This window comes from Oculina patagonica, chromosome 13 (genome assembly GCF_052425735.1).
Source record: "Oculina patagonica isolate OP01 chromosome 13, crgOcupat, whole genome shotgun sequence".
NCBI lineage: Eukaryota > Metazoa > Cnidaria > Anthozoa > Scleractinia > Oculinidae > Oculina > Oculina patagonica.
The window spans coordinates 25715975-25729987 of NC_135770.1; the positions used below are offsets into that span (position 1 = coordinate 25715975).

The 14013-nt window shown below is 40.1% G+C and overlaps 1 protein-coding gene across 1 annotated transcript in view; it reads left to right on the top strand.

Moving 5' to 3' along the window:
- The window catches only part of LOC144637068 (polycystin family receptor for egg jelly-like), a 29017-nt gene that overhangs the window by 8572 nt on the left and 6432 nt on the right, over positions 1-14013 (top strand). Inside the window, exons 10-21 of the mRNA XM_078496232.1 lie at positions 3990-4112; positions 4850-4927; positions 5071-5169; positions 5425-5526; positions 6040-6187; positions 6745-7479; positions 8245-8839; positions 9472-9654; positions 9921-10046; positions 10590-10769; positions 11338-11589; positions 12659-13408. Of these exons, the coding sequence (XP_078352358.1) occupies positions 3990-4112; positions 4850-4927; positions 5071-5169; positions 5425-5526; positions 6040-6187; positions 6745-7479; positions 8245-8839; positions 9472-9654; positions 9921-10046; positions 10590-10769; positions 11338-11589; positions 12659-13408 (3371 nt within the window). The remainder of the gene's footprint in view (positions 1-3989; positions 4113-4849; positions 4928-5070; positions 5170-5424; positions 5527-6039; positions 6188-6744; positions 7480-8244; positions 8840-9471; positions 9655-9920; positions 10047-10589; positions 10770-11337; positions 11590-12658; positions 13409-14013) is intronic.

The following is a 14013-nucleotide window of genomic DNA, read 5'->3' on the forward strand; positions in this document are numbered from 1 at the left end:
AGCTATGACTTAGCATGCTTAAACTAACATAATACAATATGGTCGAACACATCTTCGTACCCTAGGTCTTTGGTCCCTGTAACCAGCATTCAGGAAACGAGCGACCCTTGAAAGTTCTGATTGCAAGTCCGAAAATATCGGACTTCCGGTTGAATAACATGTGCTTAGCTTTCAAAAGGTGGTGTTTTTTGGTGTTTTACTTCCGGCCATTTTTATTGTTTTCAAAACCAATCAAAATCGATCCTGCAACAGAACTTTCGAGAGTCGCTTGTTTCGTCAAGCTTACGCAGTAGGGAACGAAGATCCGAGGTGCAAGATTTGGCGGAACTCACCAAAAGAACTGGAGAAAACATTGATTTGAATGTGTGGAGTTGAGAATGTCAGAAAACGAAGGGAATTTACCGTTTTTAGCGTGGATATTTTATATAGACTTGGTTGACCCAGGAATTTTCACACAAGGCGCCATTCGTTCTCCGGACTTACGAACAAATAGAAATGTTTAATAAAAGTGATAGTAAGTCGTTGTCACGAGTCAGGGTAATCGAACGAGTAGTTGCATTTGAGAAAGGCTCAGTGAATAAGTAAATATCAATTTATTTCCAATTCTCTTTTAGGCAAACGAACAAATGAATAAATGAAAAGTAATGTACTCAACAGCATTGATAACTAGCAGAAATAAAAACGTAATTTAGGACAATTAAAACAACACAACTACTGCACGTATAGTGCGTTCGAGCCCAGATTTTCCATTCACTGGGATTTACAAAAATTTCGTCACTGGGACTGGGATTTGAGCAAAAAAAGGCTGGGAAATGGGATTTGGGAAAATTTTTGGCTGAGAAATGGGATTTAGAACCCCCCCTTCAGGACCCTCGAGTGAGATATTGTGTTTGCCACGAGAACAAAAAATTCATATCTTCGAGCCAACGTGTAATGTTCTTTTTATTATATGGAGACAAAATATCTGAAATTGCCCATTTTATTCTTTCCAAATTAAGGTTTACACAAATACGGTTGGGCTTCATTAAAATAGAAAATACACTGAAGTGAAAAATACAAAATACCCGGTGCCAAGGATATAACATACAGCTGTACTCTAAACTAATTTTACAAACTAAAATTAATGTCATTAACTCTGACTTGAGTCATCTGAAACAGTGATTTTTAGCCTTTTTTCAGAACGAATCTTTGAACACTTTTCGGCACGACCGGGCTGATACACTTGCACATTTACCGTTCCGATTTGGCAGTTTTGAAATAAACTTCCGGAAGCTGCACCCGCTAAATAGCTATCCGACTTAGTTTTCTCCTCAATGGAGACAGCTGACAAGGTTTGGCTGGTATTGGCATCGTTAGACAATACAGCGGAAATCTGCTTCTGTTTCTTATCGGACAGAGATGAGTAGTTGTTTAAAGAGTTCACGTTTTTATGTCCAGTAATCTGAATGATTTCGTCGGGTGGTATCTCGTTATCCACCAGCTTCTGGACCAAATGCTTTCTTGTGCTGTGATTTACGAGTTTTTTGTCTGAATCCAGGCCTGAATCTTGTACCATGTTCTTCAGCATACTTCTCAAGGAATTGATTCCAAGCGGAGAGCATTTGAACCACATTTGACCGGGTTTCGGCCTTTCGATGTTAACAGCAAGATAGAAAGGCGATTCATCGCTCATCATGACAGCGGGCCGATGATCTTTGTAGGCCAAGTAGGCATTGACAGGGCAGCGATCTGCATTGCTCTTGTTTTCGTACATTTGAGGTTTCTTCTTTCTGATATTTCGAGGGTTTTCACCGGTACGCGTTTTTGTTTGTCTTTCTTTGTTGAATTCGATGAAGCGGTTTCCCTCCGAATCTGTTTTTAACTGCAAATCGCCCCAGCAAAGGTCCCTCTGCTCTTTACCTGGCCTCATACCAAAGAATGTACAGTTGTTCATCCAAAGGGTATTTAATAGAGCTCTAGGAGAGTGAATTCCTAGAACTCCACGGCTGTAAAAAATGGCGATGTCTTCATCCGACAACGGATCCGCTGCGTTTGGCCGGTTTCCTTTGCCCATGGATTTTAACTGTTTTTGTTTCTTCTTTAAAATATCTTGAACCTCATGAAACTCTTTGTCGTTGAGGACGGAAAATCCATAATTGTTTTTTCGAAGATGCCGGTCGATGCTTTGTATGAACGCTCTGATTGACGAGGGTTCGTACTCTTCACCATTTTTCTTTCGCACAGCGAGAACAAATTTTTTGATGATTTCTTGCAGCTCCACAGGCGCAATATCCTCAATCTCTCTCTTCTCGTCGCAAGTGTCGAGAAATTCTTTGAAAACCTTTAAATCGTACAAGGTCTTCTTTTTCGTGTTTTCGTTGTCGAAGCTTTCGGAAAACTCTTTCACTTGTTCATCGTTTAGCAAAACAAACCTGCTTGCCACCGCCATAATTCTAAACACTGAGGCAACGACGCATTCAGTTCATTCAACAAAGTAGAAAAGGCGGGAATCGTGACGTCATTGAACGATATGACACTCGAAAGCGTGACATACAGAAAATACGCCACTCGGGTCCCGGATGGAGTGGCGTATGAAAACTACGAGTGGTTTAGTTCCCAGTAAAACACTCTCCTCCATATAATAAATGATGATATGGTATGATATGATATGATATGATATAATATATACCAGTTATGCAACGCTTTCGAGTGGTATACTATGGAATATCCCACGAGTCACTTGTATTTTCTCGGTATACACACGAGCCTTTAGGCGAGTGTGTATACGAAGAAAATACAAGTGACAAGTGGGATATTCCATAGTATACCACGAGAAAGTGTTGTGTAACTATTTTATACCATGCCATAGAAAATACGCTCACTAAATTTCATCGAGAATAAGATCGCAGCGCACGATGGGAAGGTTGGGTTGAATACCGTCGAATATACAACGGCTTTCCTGTATTCTGATTGGCTGTATTTTCTATGGCATGGTATAAAATATGATATGATATGATATATGACATGACATGACATGACATGGCATGACATGATATGATATGATACCAATCAAATGAGAACCTTAGCTTGTAACAAATAGATTAAACATTACAGTAAAACGATCGTTTTTGGAGGTTAGGTTAATAGCTGCAAAACAAAGTCACTGTAAAAGCTCCATTAACCCCAGAAGGACTTATAGTTTAGTTCAGGAACTTTTGATGAGGTCTTTACATAGAGAGGGGCTTCTTAGAGAGGGAGGGGTGGGGGTCTTTTAAATCGTATAACTGTTAGGGTACATATGTAAAGAAATAAAGTGAAGTTTTGTAATGTTTTATTGTTGTTTGAAAACACATTTCCACAAGCTATAATACCTAAATGCGGACATTAATTCCCTTAAAAGCGAAAGGCTGCCTTGTTTCCTTGTTCTTAAATTGGCATGATTTCGATCGTAGTAAAGGGGGAGGGGGCCTAATATGGTTAAGGGTCATTAGAGAGGTGGGCTTACATGAGAAGGAGGAGCTTTTACGGTAGCTTGGCTTTCATTACTTGCATATGCAAGAGGGGATAGTTTAAAACAAAGATGCAGAGTAAAAGCAACAAGTAAATGTTATGATATGATATGACAAAACATAACATGACGTGATGTGACGTGACATGACATGACATGACATGACATGTCATGAAATGACTGGCATGACCTGACATGCCATGCCATGACATGACATGACATGACATGACATGACGGGAGTTCACAAATCTTTCGCTTAATTCTGAATTTGGGTACGGTAAATACCTAATCGTACCTTTTTAGTACGCTTCGGCGGCATATCAGGCTCGTTTGGTCTCGCCATGGGTATTTTGGCTCGACTACGTCTCGCCAAAATACGAACCATGGCTCGACCAAACTCGCCTGATATGCCGCCGAAGCGTACCAAGAAGGTACGATTAGGTATAAATATAACAAAAGATAATGTAATGTTATGAAATGAACCTTGTCTTTCTCTCTGAAGTTGACTCGTGTGCCGGTTGCCATTCAATGGCTTGGTGTTCGACATTTTATCATGGAGAGGCATCATCGTCATCAACATGTCAGTGTAGTCAAGGGCTCACTGGAGATGGTTCTTATTGTTCAGGTAGCAAAACCCGAAGTTTATTCTTGTACTAAGAATCGTTTCCCGCCAATTTGAACTAATCCACTTATCCGCACCAACAGTTTACAGCATACCAAAAGTCCTTTTATTCCATCTGCTTGATAACATAGTTGGATAGCACGCCGTTATCCTCAATGGTTGACTTAGAGAAAACGGTGCCGCTCATTTATCCAGCTGAGATACAATGGCGGAAACGACGAAATGTGTCAGATTGCTTATCTGTTTTCTGTTTTCGACAGTGCCACTAAATATATATTGTGTTGGCAATAGATCATTATAATCATCATCATTAACATCGACCAACATCATCAACATCGTCGTCGTCGTCGTTGTCAACTATTATCCACGTTAAGATTGAAATATTACAGGAATAATTATGGTAAGACGAGGAGACCTCCAAGAAACCATCAGGCTTATGGAGAGGCCACCCCGGTTTTTATTAATGAAGCCAGCACTTGCCACCCATGTATACGGCAATCGTTTGTATATTTAACCTCTTAAAAGTAGTCAGTAGTCAGCTTATCTCTAACAGACTACTACATACCGCAGTTTACCCTCCATCTACTAAGCCCTCTTGCTTTGTGAGTTGAGTATATTTTATGCGGAATTCATGTAAAGATGCTGAAAGCTTACATAGCACTGTTTTTTGTTTACAATAATATCTGATAACTGCATGAAGATACTGAACTCCCATCACGTTCGTTCCCCTATTTCCTTAGAGTCTCTAAAGATTTCATCGCCGCTCTCCACAAGTAACTTGCGGATGACTCCATCGGCTACAGTTAGCAGCAAAGCAGGTATAAAGTCAGTTTCTTTCTCAGTTTTTGGACTGGTGGTTTAAGTAGCAACGCCCCAATACCACAAGGGTATTATACATTATGAAATCTAGAAGTTATCTATAAGTTACCATATGTTATAACGTCACCGTTTTTGTTTTCAGAACCACAGCCACCTACAAGCACGCCGTTACTTTCATCGATAAATTCATCGCCAAAAATCAAATCTTTGATGAGTGTGATAACATCATCCACCGGACCAGGTAGTTTCCTATATAAAAAGATTAGCTTTTTGTTTTTGTTTTGTTTTCAAATAATACCTGGGTAGCAATTAACACCTCCGGCCCTATCCCCCACCAGGGGGTAAGGAACTAAGAGAGCAATTAACACCAGAAGGTTATATATTTTCTGAAATCTAGAAGTTATCTTTAAGTTATCATAAGTCATATCTCCACTTTTCACCATTTTTTACCATGTATTGATATATCACCTGTGACAGTGTCGACTTATTTCTCCAGGATCGCAGCCTTCTGCAAACACACCGTTACTTTTATCAATAAATTCTTCGCCTAAAATTCAGTCTTTGATGACCGTAACAGCATCATCCACCAGACCAGGAAGTTTGTAGTTAAAAGGGCTTGTCATGGACTTTAATTTTTGATCAGCCAAACAACATAAAAAACATAAAAATAGTTGTCCATTTTTGTTAACAATTGTTTAGAACACTGAAACTGTAAACGAGCGTCTTTGGCTGCCGATGGCCAGGATGGAAACGCATTACTTAAGTATTTAGTTCGTAGGCATCTGCCAGAGACAGTTGGGCAATCTCATCAGGTAATTTGCAGTGCTACGATGCGCATGTGCGTGTAGCTTTGATTGGCAGGGAAGAGAACTTTCACAACAATATCTGACATCAAGCTTGAAAGAAATCCAAGCATTGACAGTTAAATTTCCCATAGCGAATGTTACTGATATGGTTCCAATCCACAAAACAAATAAAATGACAAATAAAATTGTAACTGTAACTACTTTACCTTCTGTGGGGAATAAACGCACTTGTGTGCGAATTACCTGGTAAATAAAGTTTATTGATTGTTATACAGACCACATTTGATATTGCATTCGTGTTTAAGGTACACCCTCCAGCGCCACCAGAACTGAAGGACAAGCAGACTGCTCGTCTGATCTTGCCCACTGCATAAAGCTGGAAAATAGTTCTTGTGTGTGTTACTGTTTGTACGTGGCCAAGGGTCATCCAGGGTTTCAAGAATGTCTTGGTAAGTACTTCACGTCCAAAATAATCCCTATCAAAATATAATCGTTATTTTCTTAAAGATAGGAGCGATGAAAATTTAGATATGTCCTTGTAAAAACTCGAATTCAGAAAAAAGTAATCCTCGTTTGATTTCTTTTTGCGGTGGATTTTCTGAAGAAAAACTACTCTCAATTATTTTTTCTCTCGATATATCTTATAAAAAATACAATATTAAGGCCAATTTATACCTTTCTGGTACGCTCCGATGGCATATTAGGCGAGTATGGGCTAACCGTCGATGCGTATCATTTTGAAGAGACGCATTGGAACTAAAATACCCATGGCGAGACCAAACCAGATTTATATGCCGCCGAAGCATATTTTACAAGGGACGATTTTGGTACCCAAATAACGGTAGCCACACTTCGGAAATGTCAGCTCAGTGAGTTGATAAAGTAGGAACCCAGGCCAGAAAAGAAGGCTTCTGATTGGCTACTTTCAAATGTGAGTACAGTAAAAAGTAAAGATCGTTGTCAATTTATCAATTTATCCCCCCATTTTTGGTTTATTATAAATCAGGTAGAGACAGTGATATCTTGTCGTTGCCCGAAGTAAAGATGCTGAACTTGAACAAACAACCATTCATAGACATTGTAAGACGAGACGAGGAGAGGATGTTCCAGGCATCAATAGAGGGTGAAGACTTAACGACGCAGCCCTCCTTTGCTTGGTTTATAAGGAATGTGACAACAATGCCATATGCAATTTCCAAGAATCGAACTCTTGTGAAACGTGATGCCTTGACATGGAGTCCACCTTCTGGATCGCTGACAACGGGTCTAAAGTTAATTGAATTCGAAGTTAAGCTACCGAACGTAACTGCCGTAAGAAGAGATTTTGGCTTCATTAAAGTAGAGGAACCCAGTCTGGTTGTCTTAATAAACGGCGGATCCGAAACGCTTATATCTTCCAAGGGGCAAATGATTCTTAATGCATCACACTCCTTTGACCCAGGCGTTGGTAATAACGAGTATTTTGGAATGTCTTTCTCGTGGTCTTGCTTCAACGGAGGAAAATTGCTTCCGCACTTTTACAGTGGTGACAAAAGAGTGGTGGTTCCGTCAGAAGCAGCTAAAAAGAATGCATCCCACTGTAGTAGGAGAAGAATGTCTATTAAAAGTGAAATGGCTGCTTCCGTCCAACCCAGGGATAATCACATTTACTACATCAGGCTCGTCGCGACAAAAGATCAGCGGCATTCTGAGTTTCTTCGGACTCTGTATGCAGTAGATCAGGATGTTATACGTGTCGCTATCAGGTGCTGAAAAATCATTCAATTTCGATTATTTTATGGCAATGGGTCATTTGCACTTAATGTAAATGGGATAGAAGATTCCGTCACGGAATTGGCCAAAACGCCTGTCCAAGACCCCGTTGTGCTTTATTGAGTATTGCAATGTTTACAATATTTTGTACGTTACAGTTTGCTGTATGTGTAATCCAACGCGTTGTTAACGCGTTGGACTCCGGATCGAAAGGTCCTAGTTCAAGCGCTGGCTAACGTACATGTGCTGTATTCTTGGCAAAATCATCCACCCTCACGTCGCCTAGCACCGGCGAATTGCCAGGGCACATTACAAAAATGCCAACCTCGATCCGCCATTTTGAAAACGTAGAAGACCCTGGACGAGGTTACAAAACATGCTGGGCCTACCTTGTATGTGATAGACTAGGCATCCGATCGAGGAAAAGTAGAAATACTCCTGCTCTTCATACTCGGGAAAATGGAGTTTAGCGTTGGTTAGATAAGCAACCTGGGCGTCTAAAAACACTAAAAATACCATGCATGGGCATTATTCCCAAAAGATATAACATTGTCCACAAGCCTTTCCTATCAAGGAAACATAAACATTTCCAAATGACACAATATCAAAATGAATCCCTACCTGACTGACGAATATCAAAACCTTTTTAATATGTTTCAGCTGATCTAAGGTATTTCTGCCGTCTTGTACATTATATTACTCTTCGCTGACCAATATTCTAACAGTTATAATGAGTGCATTTCATATATATTTTGCAGGTGTATCAAAAACTGCGAACAGATGGTGATACCCAGCCACAGGTTCTCTTTAAAAGTCGGCTGTGCCGTTTGTCGTCCCAAATACGACACATTCAGCTGGAAATTGTACACAAAGGGAGTGGAAAGCAACGGTTCTGTTACGGTTTGGCATCTGAACGAAACACTGAAATCTCTGATCTCTACCAAGCCAAACTCCAAGAATATTGTTTTCAAAGAAGACAAACTGGCAGCAGGTTCGTCTTATCGGCTGACGGTCGATGTTCAACAACCAGATGGGACGCGTGGCTGGGCAGCATACGAGTTCAAAACGGCCACCACGCCGTCGGGCGGAATTTGTAGTGGTGTACAGCGGCGGAACACACAGGCGTTTGGAATTTCACTTTATGTTAACTGCACAGGGTGGAGCGACGACAACGAGCCTTTTGTATATGAGTTTTTTCAACGAACGGCTGACGGGCATTTACACATGCTACGGTATAGCGTGATGCCGTTTGGTGAAGTTGAGATTCCCCAGTTTGATAGTGGTGAGGTCGCAATTAAGGTCGTCATTATAAACTCTCTAGCAGCAAGGACTGAAACCAATTTCACAGTTCGGGTAAGCAACACTTGGTGAATGCCTTCTTTTTAGCTTTTATTGAAATCTATGAATAACAAATAGATGAATTTCCTACCAGTTAATATCATCGCTATTAACGTTAGATTTTTTTAGTGGAAGATTGTCTTGACTAATGGCTAAAGCGTTGGACATCTGCATGTTTATCGAGAGGTGGAGGTTTCAGAAAGGCCATTGCCTTGTGTTTTAATCTAAGGCACAACAATTCACTTTGTTACTTAAATAAATAAATGGGAATTTCACAGTAACATCTTACACTTAGTGGCTCTTCCTGATCCCAGTGATTCCAGATCGAATTGGAATTTAGAAGTGTTGGTTTTTGTTGAGGGAGAAGAACCGGAGAAACCGAAGAAAAACTCTCGGGACAAGGACGAGAACCAACAACAACTCAACCTACATGACGCCCGGTCAAGGAACCGAACCTGGGCCACATAAGTAGGAGTTCGAGTGATCTCACCACTGCCGGGCCATCCCTGCTCCCAATTTTAATATCACCAAATAACTACTTTTTCGGAAACTGAAAAGTGTCGGCAAAATGTTAAAATGCAATAAACATGAACGCAGCAAACTGAACACCAGTGGCATATAAACAGTTTATATTCCATTCTCAACAGGTTGTCCAGCCATCATGGCTGAGTGACATTGACGGAGGTCTTTTGGATTTAGAACACACTGTAGGCCAGTTCGATGAATATCTCATTCAAGGAAACATGTACGACGCTTGGCAGCTGGGGCTTGTTTTGGCGCAGGCTGCAAACATGGGCTTTGACTGGATAACACAACGTCAGGCTAAAGATGTAGGATATGTGTACTCGCTTTATTTGTCGTGATTATTTGTTGTTTTTAACCGCATACACGGTAGGAAAGTAAAAATACTTTACACAAGTCTGAAGGTTTTAAACAAGAAGTTAATTGCATGAAAAGGTGATACAAAGAGAACGAAATACCACGCAATCTATAATGATTTTTACGTGTTTTGCTTGGCCAACCCCATTTTACTATCCAACATTATACTGTAAAAATTGCCAAATACGTGAGCCATACCCTGGGTTTAACCTTGCAGATGAAGGATCATATCATTCAGGAGATGTCAAAATCAAATGTAGAAGACGTGCAGAGCATTCTTCTTCTGTCATCGGTCTTATACGTTTCAACCTCGATTCCAGAAGATCTGACACCCAGCAGTAAGGTAATTACATATATTTGATTTTTATGTTGTTTTTTGTTAGCCAACATACTTGAATTCTCTGACTGAATGGTTTTGTTTTAACTTTGAGTTGAAGTTTTTAATCATTAAGGGTATCTATAATTTACGTGCTCTGTCTTAAATGTTGTGGCAGTATTTTTAAGCCATTATGGATTGACAACACTTCAAAAACATACGCCTAGTTGCAATAACGTTGTCATATCACAAAGAAATCTGAAAAAAAAAACACACGAAATGGGACAAATTAATTAGCGTAATCGATTAATCTTGCAAGGGGGGTCCATGCTACATGCGCAGAATTGTATTATGAAGGGGGGAGAAGCCCAACGCCTGTTATTATACTTTTACCACTGAATCAGACTTACTGTTTCCGTAACAAGGGATTTTTACGGGATGAGGTCGTTAGCCGCAAGCCCAACCCCCACACCTGGAGGGCCGTGGGGCTGACTTTAGTCTCCTTGGAATCGAGTCGAATATTTCTAAAATAATATGTACTCGGGTTTTTTTCTGTACGTTTAATTATAGGAGATTGCATTACATGTACTGCACGATTGGGTAAGGATAATCAAAGAGAGAATTCACAGTGGACGAGGAAAAGACCACTCCCTCGAAAGACATGCGTGGAACGTGTTGCTGCACAGCTCAGGAAACATTCTGCACGCCATAACACAAAGAGTCACCGAGAGCGAATCTGAGCGATTAATGGTAAATGGAAACGCTCTTGATGTTTCGTTTTTTAAGGTGTTGTTTGTATAACTTAGTAAGCAGGCGATGGAGATTTGGAGCGTCGGAAGGGCCTTGCTTTGTGAATACATAGCTTCCTTCTGTACCCAGTTGTCAATAAAAGACACTTCTAGTTAAAAATTCTACAAGGAAGTGCATTATAATACGTCAACTCTCTCTTAATGGACACCTCTTTAAGACGGACAACTGGTGTTGGTCCCGTCCTTGCCTTTTTTCAGTCATTCTACTGCACCTAAACTCCCTATAAGACGGACACTTCTCTAAGACGGACAGTTGAGGCCGGCCCCGACGATGTCCGTTTAAGGACAGTTAACTGTAGACCAATGCTACTTCACCGCTTCATCTATAATTTAATGACTCCCATTTCCAAGAGTTAAGTTAAGTTTCGGATTGCTTCATAGAAACTTAAATTGGCGGCCGGCTGCTGCTGTACTGAAATCGCATCACACAGATGACGCAACCATTCAATCAATGCGCGTGTTATAAACCATGCCTCTGTAACATTTTTATATCCTTTTTTTGTTTTTAGATGAAACAGTTGCAGCGTCATGCTCTTAATCTAAATGATGTCATATCGGATGCTGCACTGAAGTCCAAAATGACGGGAGAGGAATACAGTTCAATGAAAACGAAACATCACTCCTTAATCCTGGGAAAGCACGAAGTACATGAAATGGATAGCCTGCAAGTAACAGACGAAGGTGCTAGCTTCATTTTCCCTGAGATTAGCGACGATATGACGGAAAGAGTATTTGGTAAAGCTTCTAATGTGCATGTTCAGGTAATACGTGAACTTAATTTCCATAATCAGTTACATAGTAGATTAATTAAATTGTTTGAAGAAAGATTTACTAAAGGGATATTATCGGTGGTTACAATTATCTCAAGCAATAAGAATTTAAGGTTGCTGACGACAGTTTCCAGCCGAATCCAATACTAAGTTTTTAATGGGTCATTATAACCACCCTTTACACTCACAGAATTAGTCAATGTTTGGTGAACACGTTGTTATCATTTTTATGACACAATAGGTTATCATAACAATAGAAAAACCTTCTAAGTACTCCCTTAATTTTAGCTTTAACTGCCTATAACTCAAAAACGAGCTCGGTGACTCCTATCCCTTTATGATAAAAGTTTGATCAGGAAGACAAGATGAAACTTTAAGCAAAGTTTAAAACAATTCTGCAGACGGGATTCAGAGCCACCTGCCACCTTAAACTCCATGTGCATTTTTATTAAGTTTGCCGAAAGTTGCATCTTATCCTGTCAATTACAATTCAATAGTAGTAAATGGGGGATCGACCAGCGGACTTATTTTTGAATTATAGGCACATAAAGCTAAAAATCAAGGGTGGTTTGTAACGAGTTGCACCGTTGCTATGGTAACTTGTCATGTCAAGAAAATAATCATATCTTGTTCACCAGTGATTGGTCATCTGTTTGATGCCATAATTGTTGCGTCAAAGTCGAGGTGCTGAAAAATGCAGGAAACTGTTTTGAGCGACAATACGTGTCACTCGTGGATTATCCGCTTCCTGCCCAGAATAAATGTCACTCTTTGGCTACATAAATATCCCTGAAGTCAAACTTTAATCTACCAAAAGGAAACGAAAGCAAACTCTTATATAAAGTATTCTCTCTGACGTTCTCTTTTATTCAAACGCCGGATACAGGGACAACGTCGACATTTCTTTTGTGAGAGGTGCGGTAGCCTGATGGTTAGGTATAACCAAGTGGTGCAGGTCGAACGACTGCAAGTGATGATGAGAAGCATGGAAACGGCGGGTCAGTAACATCGCTCGCACGTCATCCTAACGTTTCGGTCTACTGTGTTCTTTCTTTTGCAGATGATCAGCTACAACGTCAACCCACACTCTATCGGTGGTGAGAACTTTGATGAAATCAGTTCAAAGGTGATTAGCCTGACCCTCAAAGATGAAAACGGAAACGAGATCAATATCTCAAACCTGCATTCGCCCATCTCGTTGACAGTTCCATTAAAAAGTACTGAAAACAAAACACTACCAGCTGAGGAGTACACAGTCCCTGATGTCATGTTGTATCGAGTGTTTACTGAAAACCGTGGAAATAGCTTAGTCGAGCTCTCATTCAAACTAGAAAGGCCTGCTCCATTTGAAGTTTATGTAAAGTACGGTGCCAGGCCAACAAAAGACGATTATGATTACTTTACCACTCTTGATGTAGGCACTTGCCAAAACGAAGAACTTAGTTGCAATGTAAGCACTGATGTATGGTTTGAGGCTGAACGGCAAGGAAAATATTTCATTGGGCTGCTTCAAAAGTCCTCAGGTAGAGAACGAAGATCTGCCTCGAAAATTGATGATCCTGACAAAGATTTACAACGAAAGGTTCCTAAGAAACGGATGTCGAGATCTGTTTCTCAGTTAAATAATCCTGATGAAGAACTGTGTGTGAAGTTCAAGGATCCCCCAACACCACAACCGGTGCTAAATGTGACAGCTAAAACACCTGCATATGACCCAGAAACGTCCGTGAATTTCACCATGGAGGTAGACTCAGCAGGATGTCTTTACTGGTCTGAGACTAAAGAACAGTGGATGAGCGATGGATGTAAAGTACGTGCAATTAAAAAGAACGATAAGTGTTCAGATAATTTTGGGGTGGTGAATTGTTAATTAAAGTTGGCAAGTATAAAGTCAGGGAAAAAATTTAAGCTGAAGAAAACGAAGGCAATATAATTTATAATGGAAATTCTAATTTTCCTGTCCAAGTTAGGTAAGTTGAGCTGACCGTCTCATCATGGTCAAGGAACATGTTTCCTGCAGAAGAAGGGAAAGCAAGTGTAATTTTTCATTTGACCGGTATTGTTATGGTTTGTGAAAATTGCTTTTGGTCAGTAAAAGCCGAGACATTTTGTTTCCTTTACTAGAAAAGGAAACAAAATGTCTCGGCTTTTACTGACCAAAAACAATTTTCGCAAACAATAACAATACTGGCCAATTTTAAAAAAGTACATTATTGTCAACAGGCTTAATTGTTGAAAAAGGAATATTAGTTCGAAACCTGTAATGGTGCAGTCATAGGGAGCCCTCCTAATTTGGATAAACTTGAACCTACTTAGTTCATATATTTGTTTCTTTGTCTCGAAATAGAAAAGGGAAATAGGATAATCATGATGAGAATTGAGAATTAGAGCTTAATTGTTTAATGCTCCATCTAC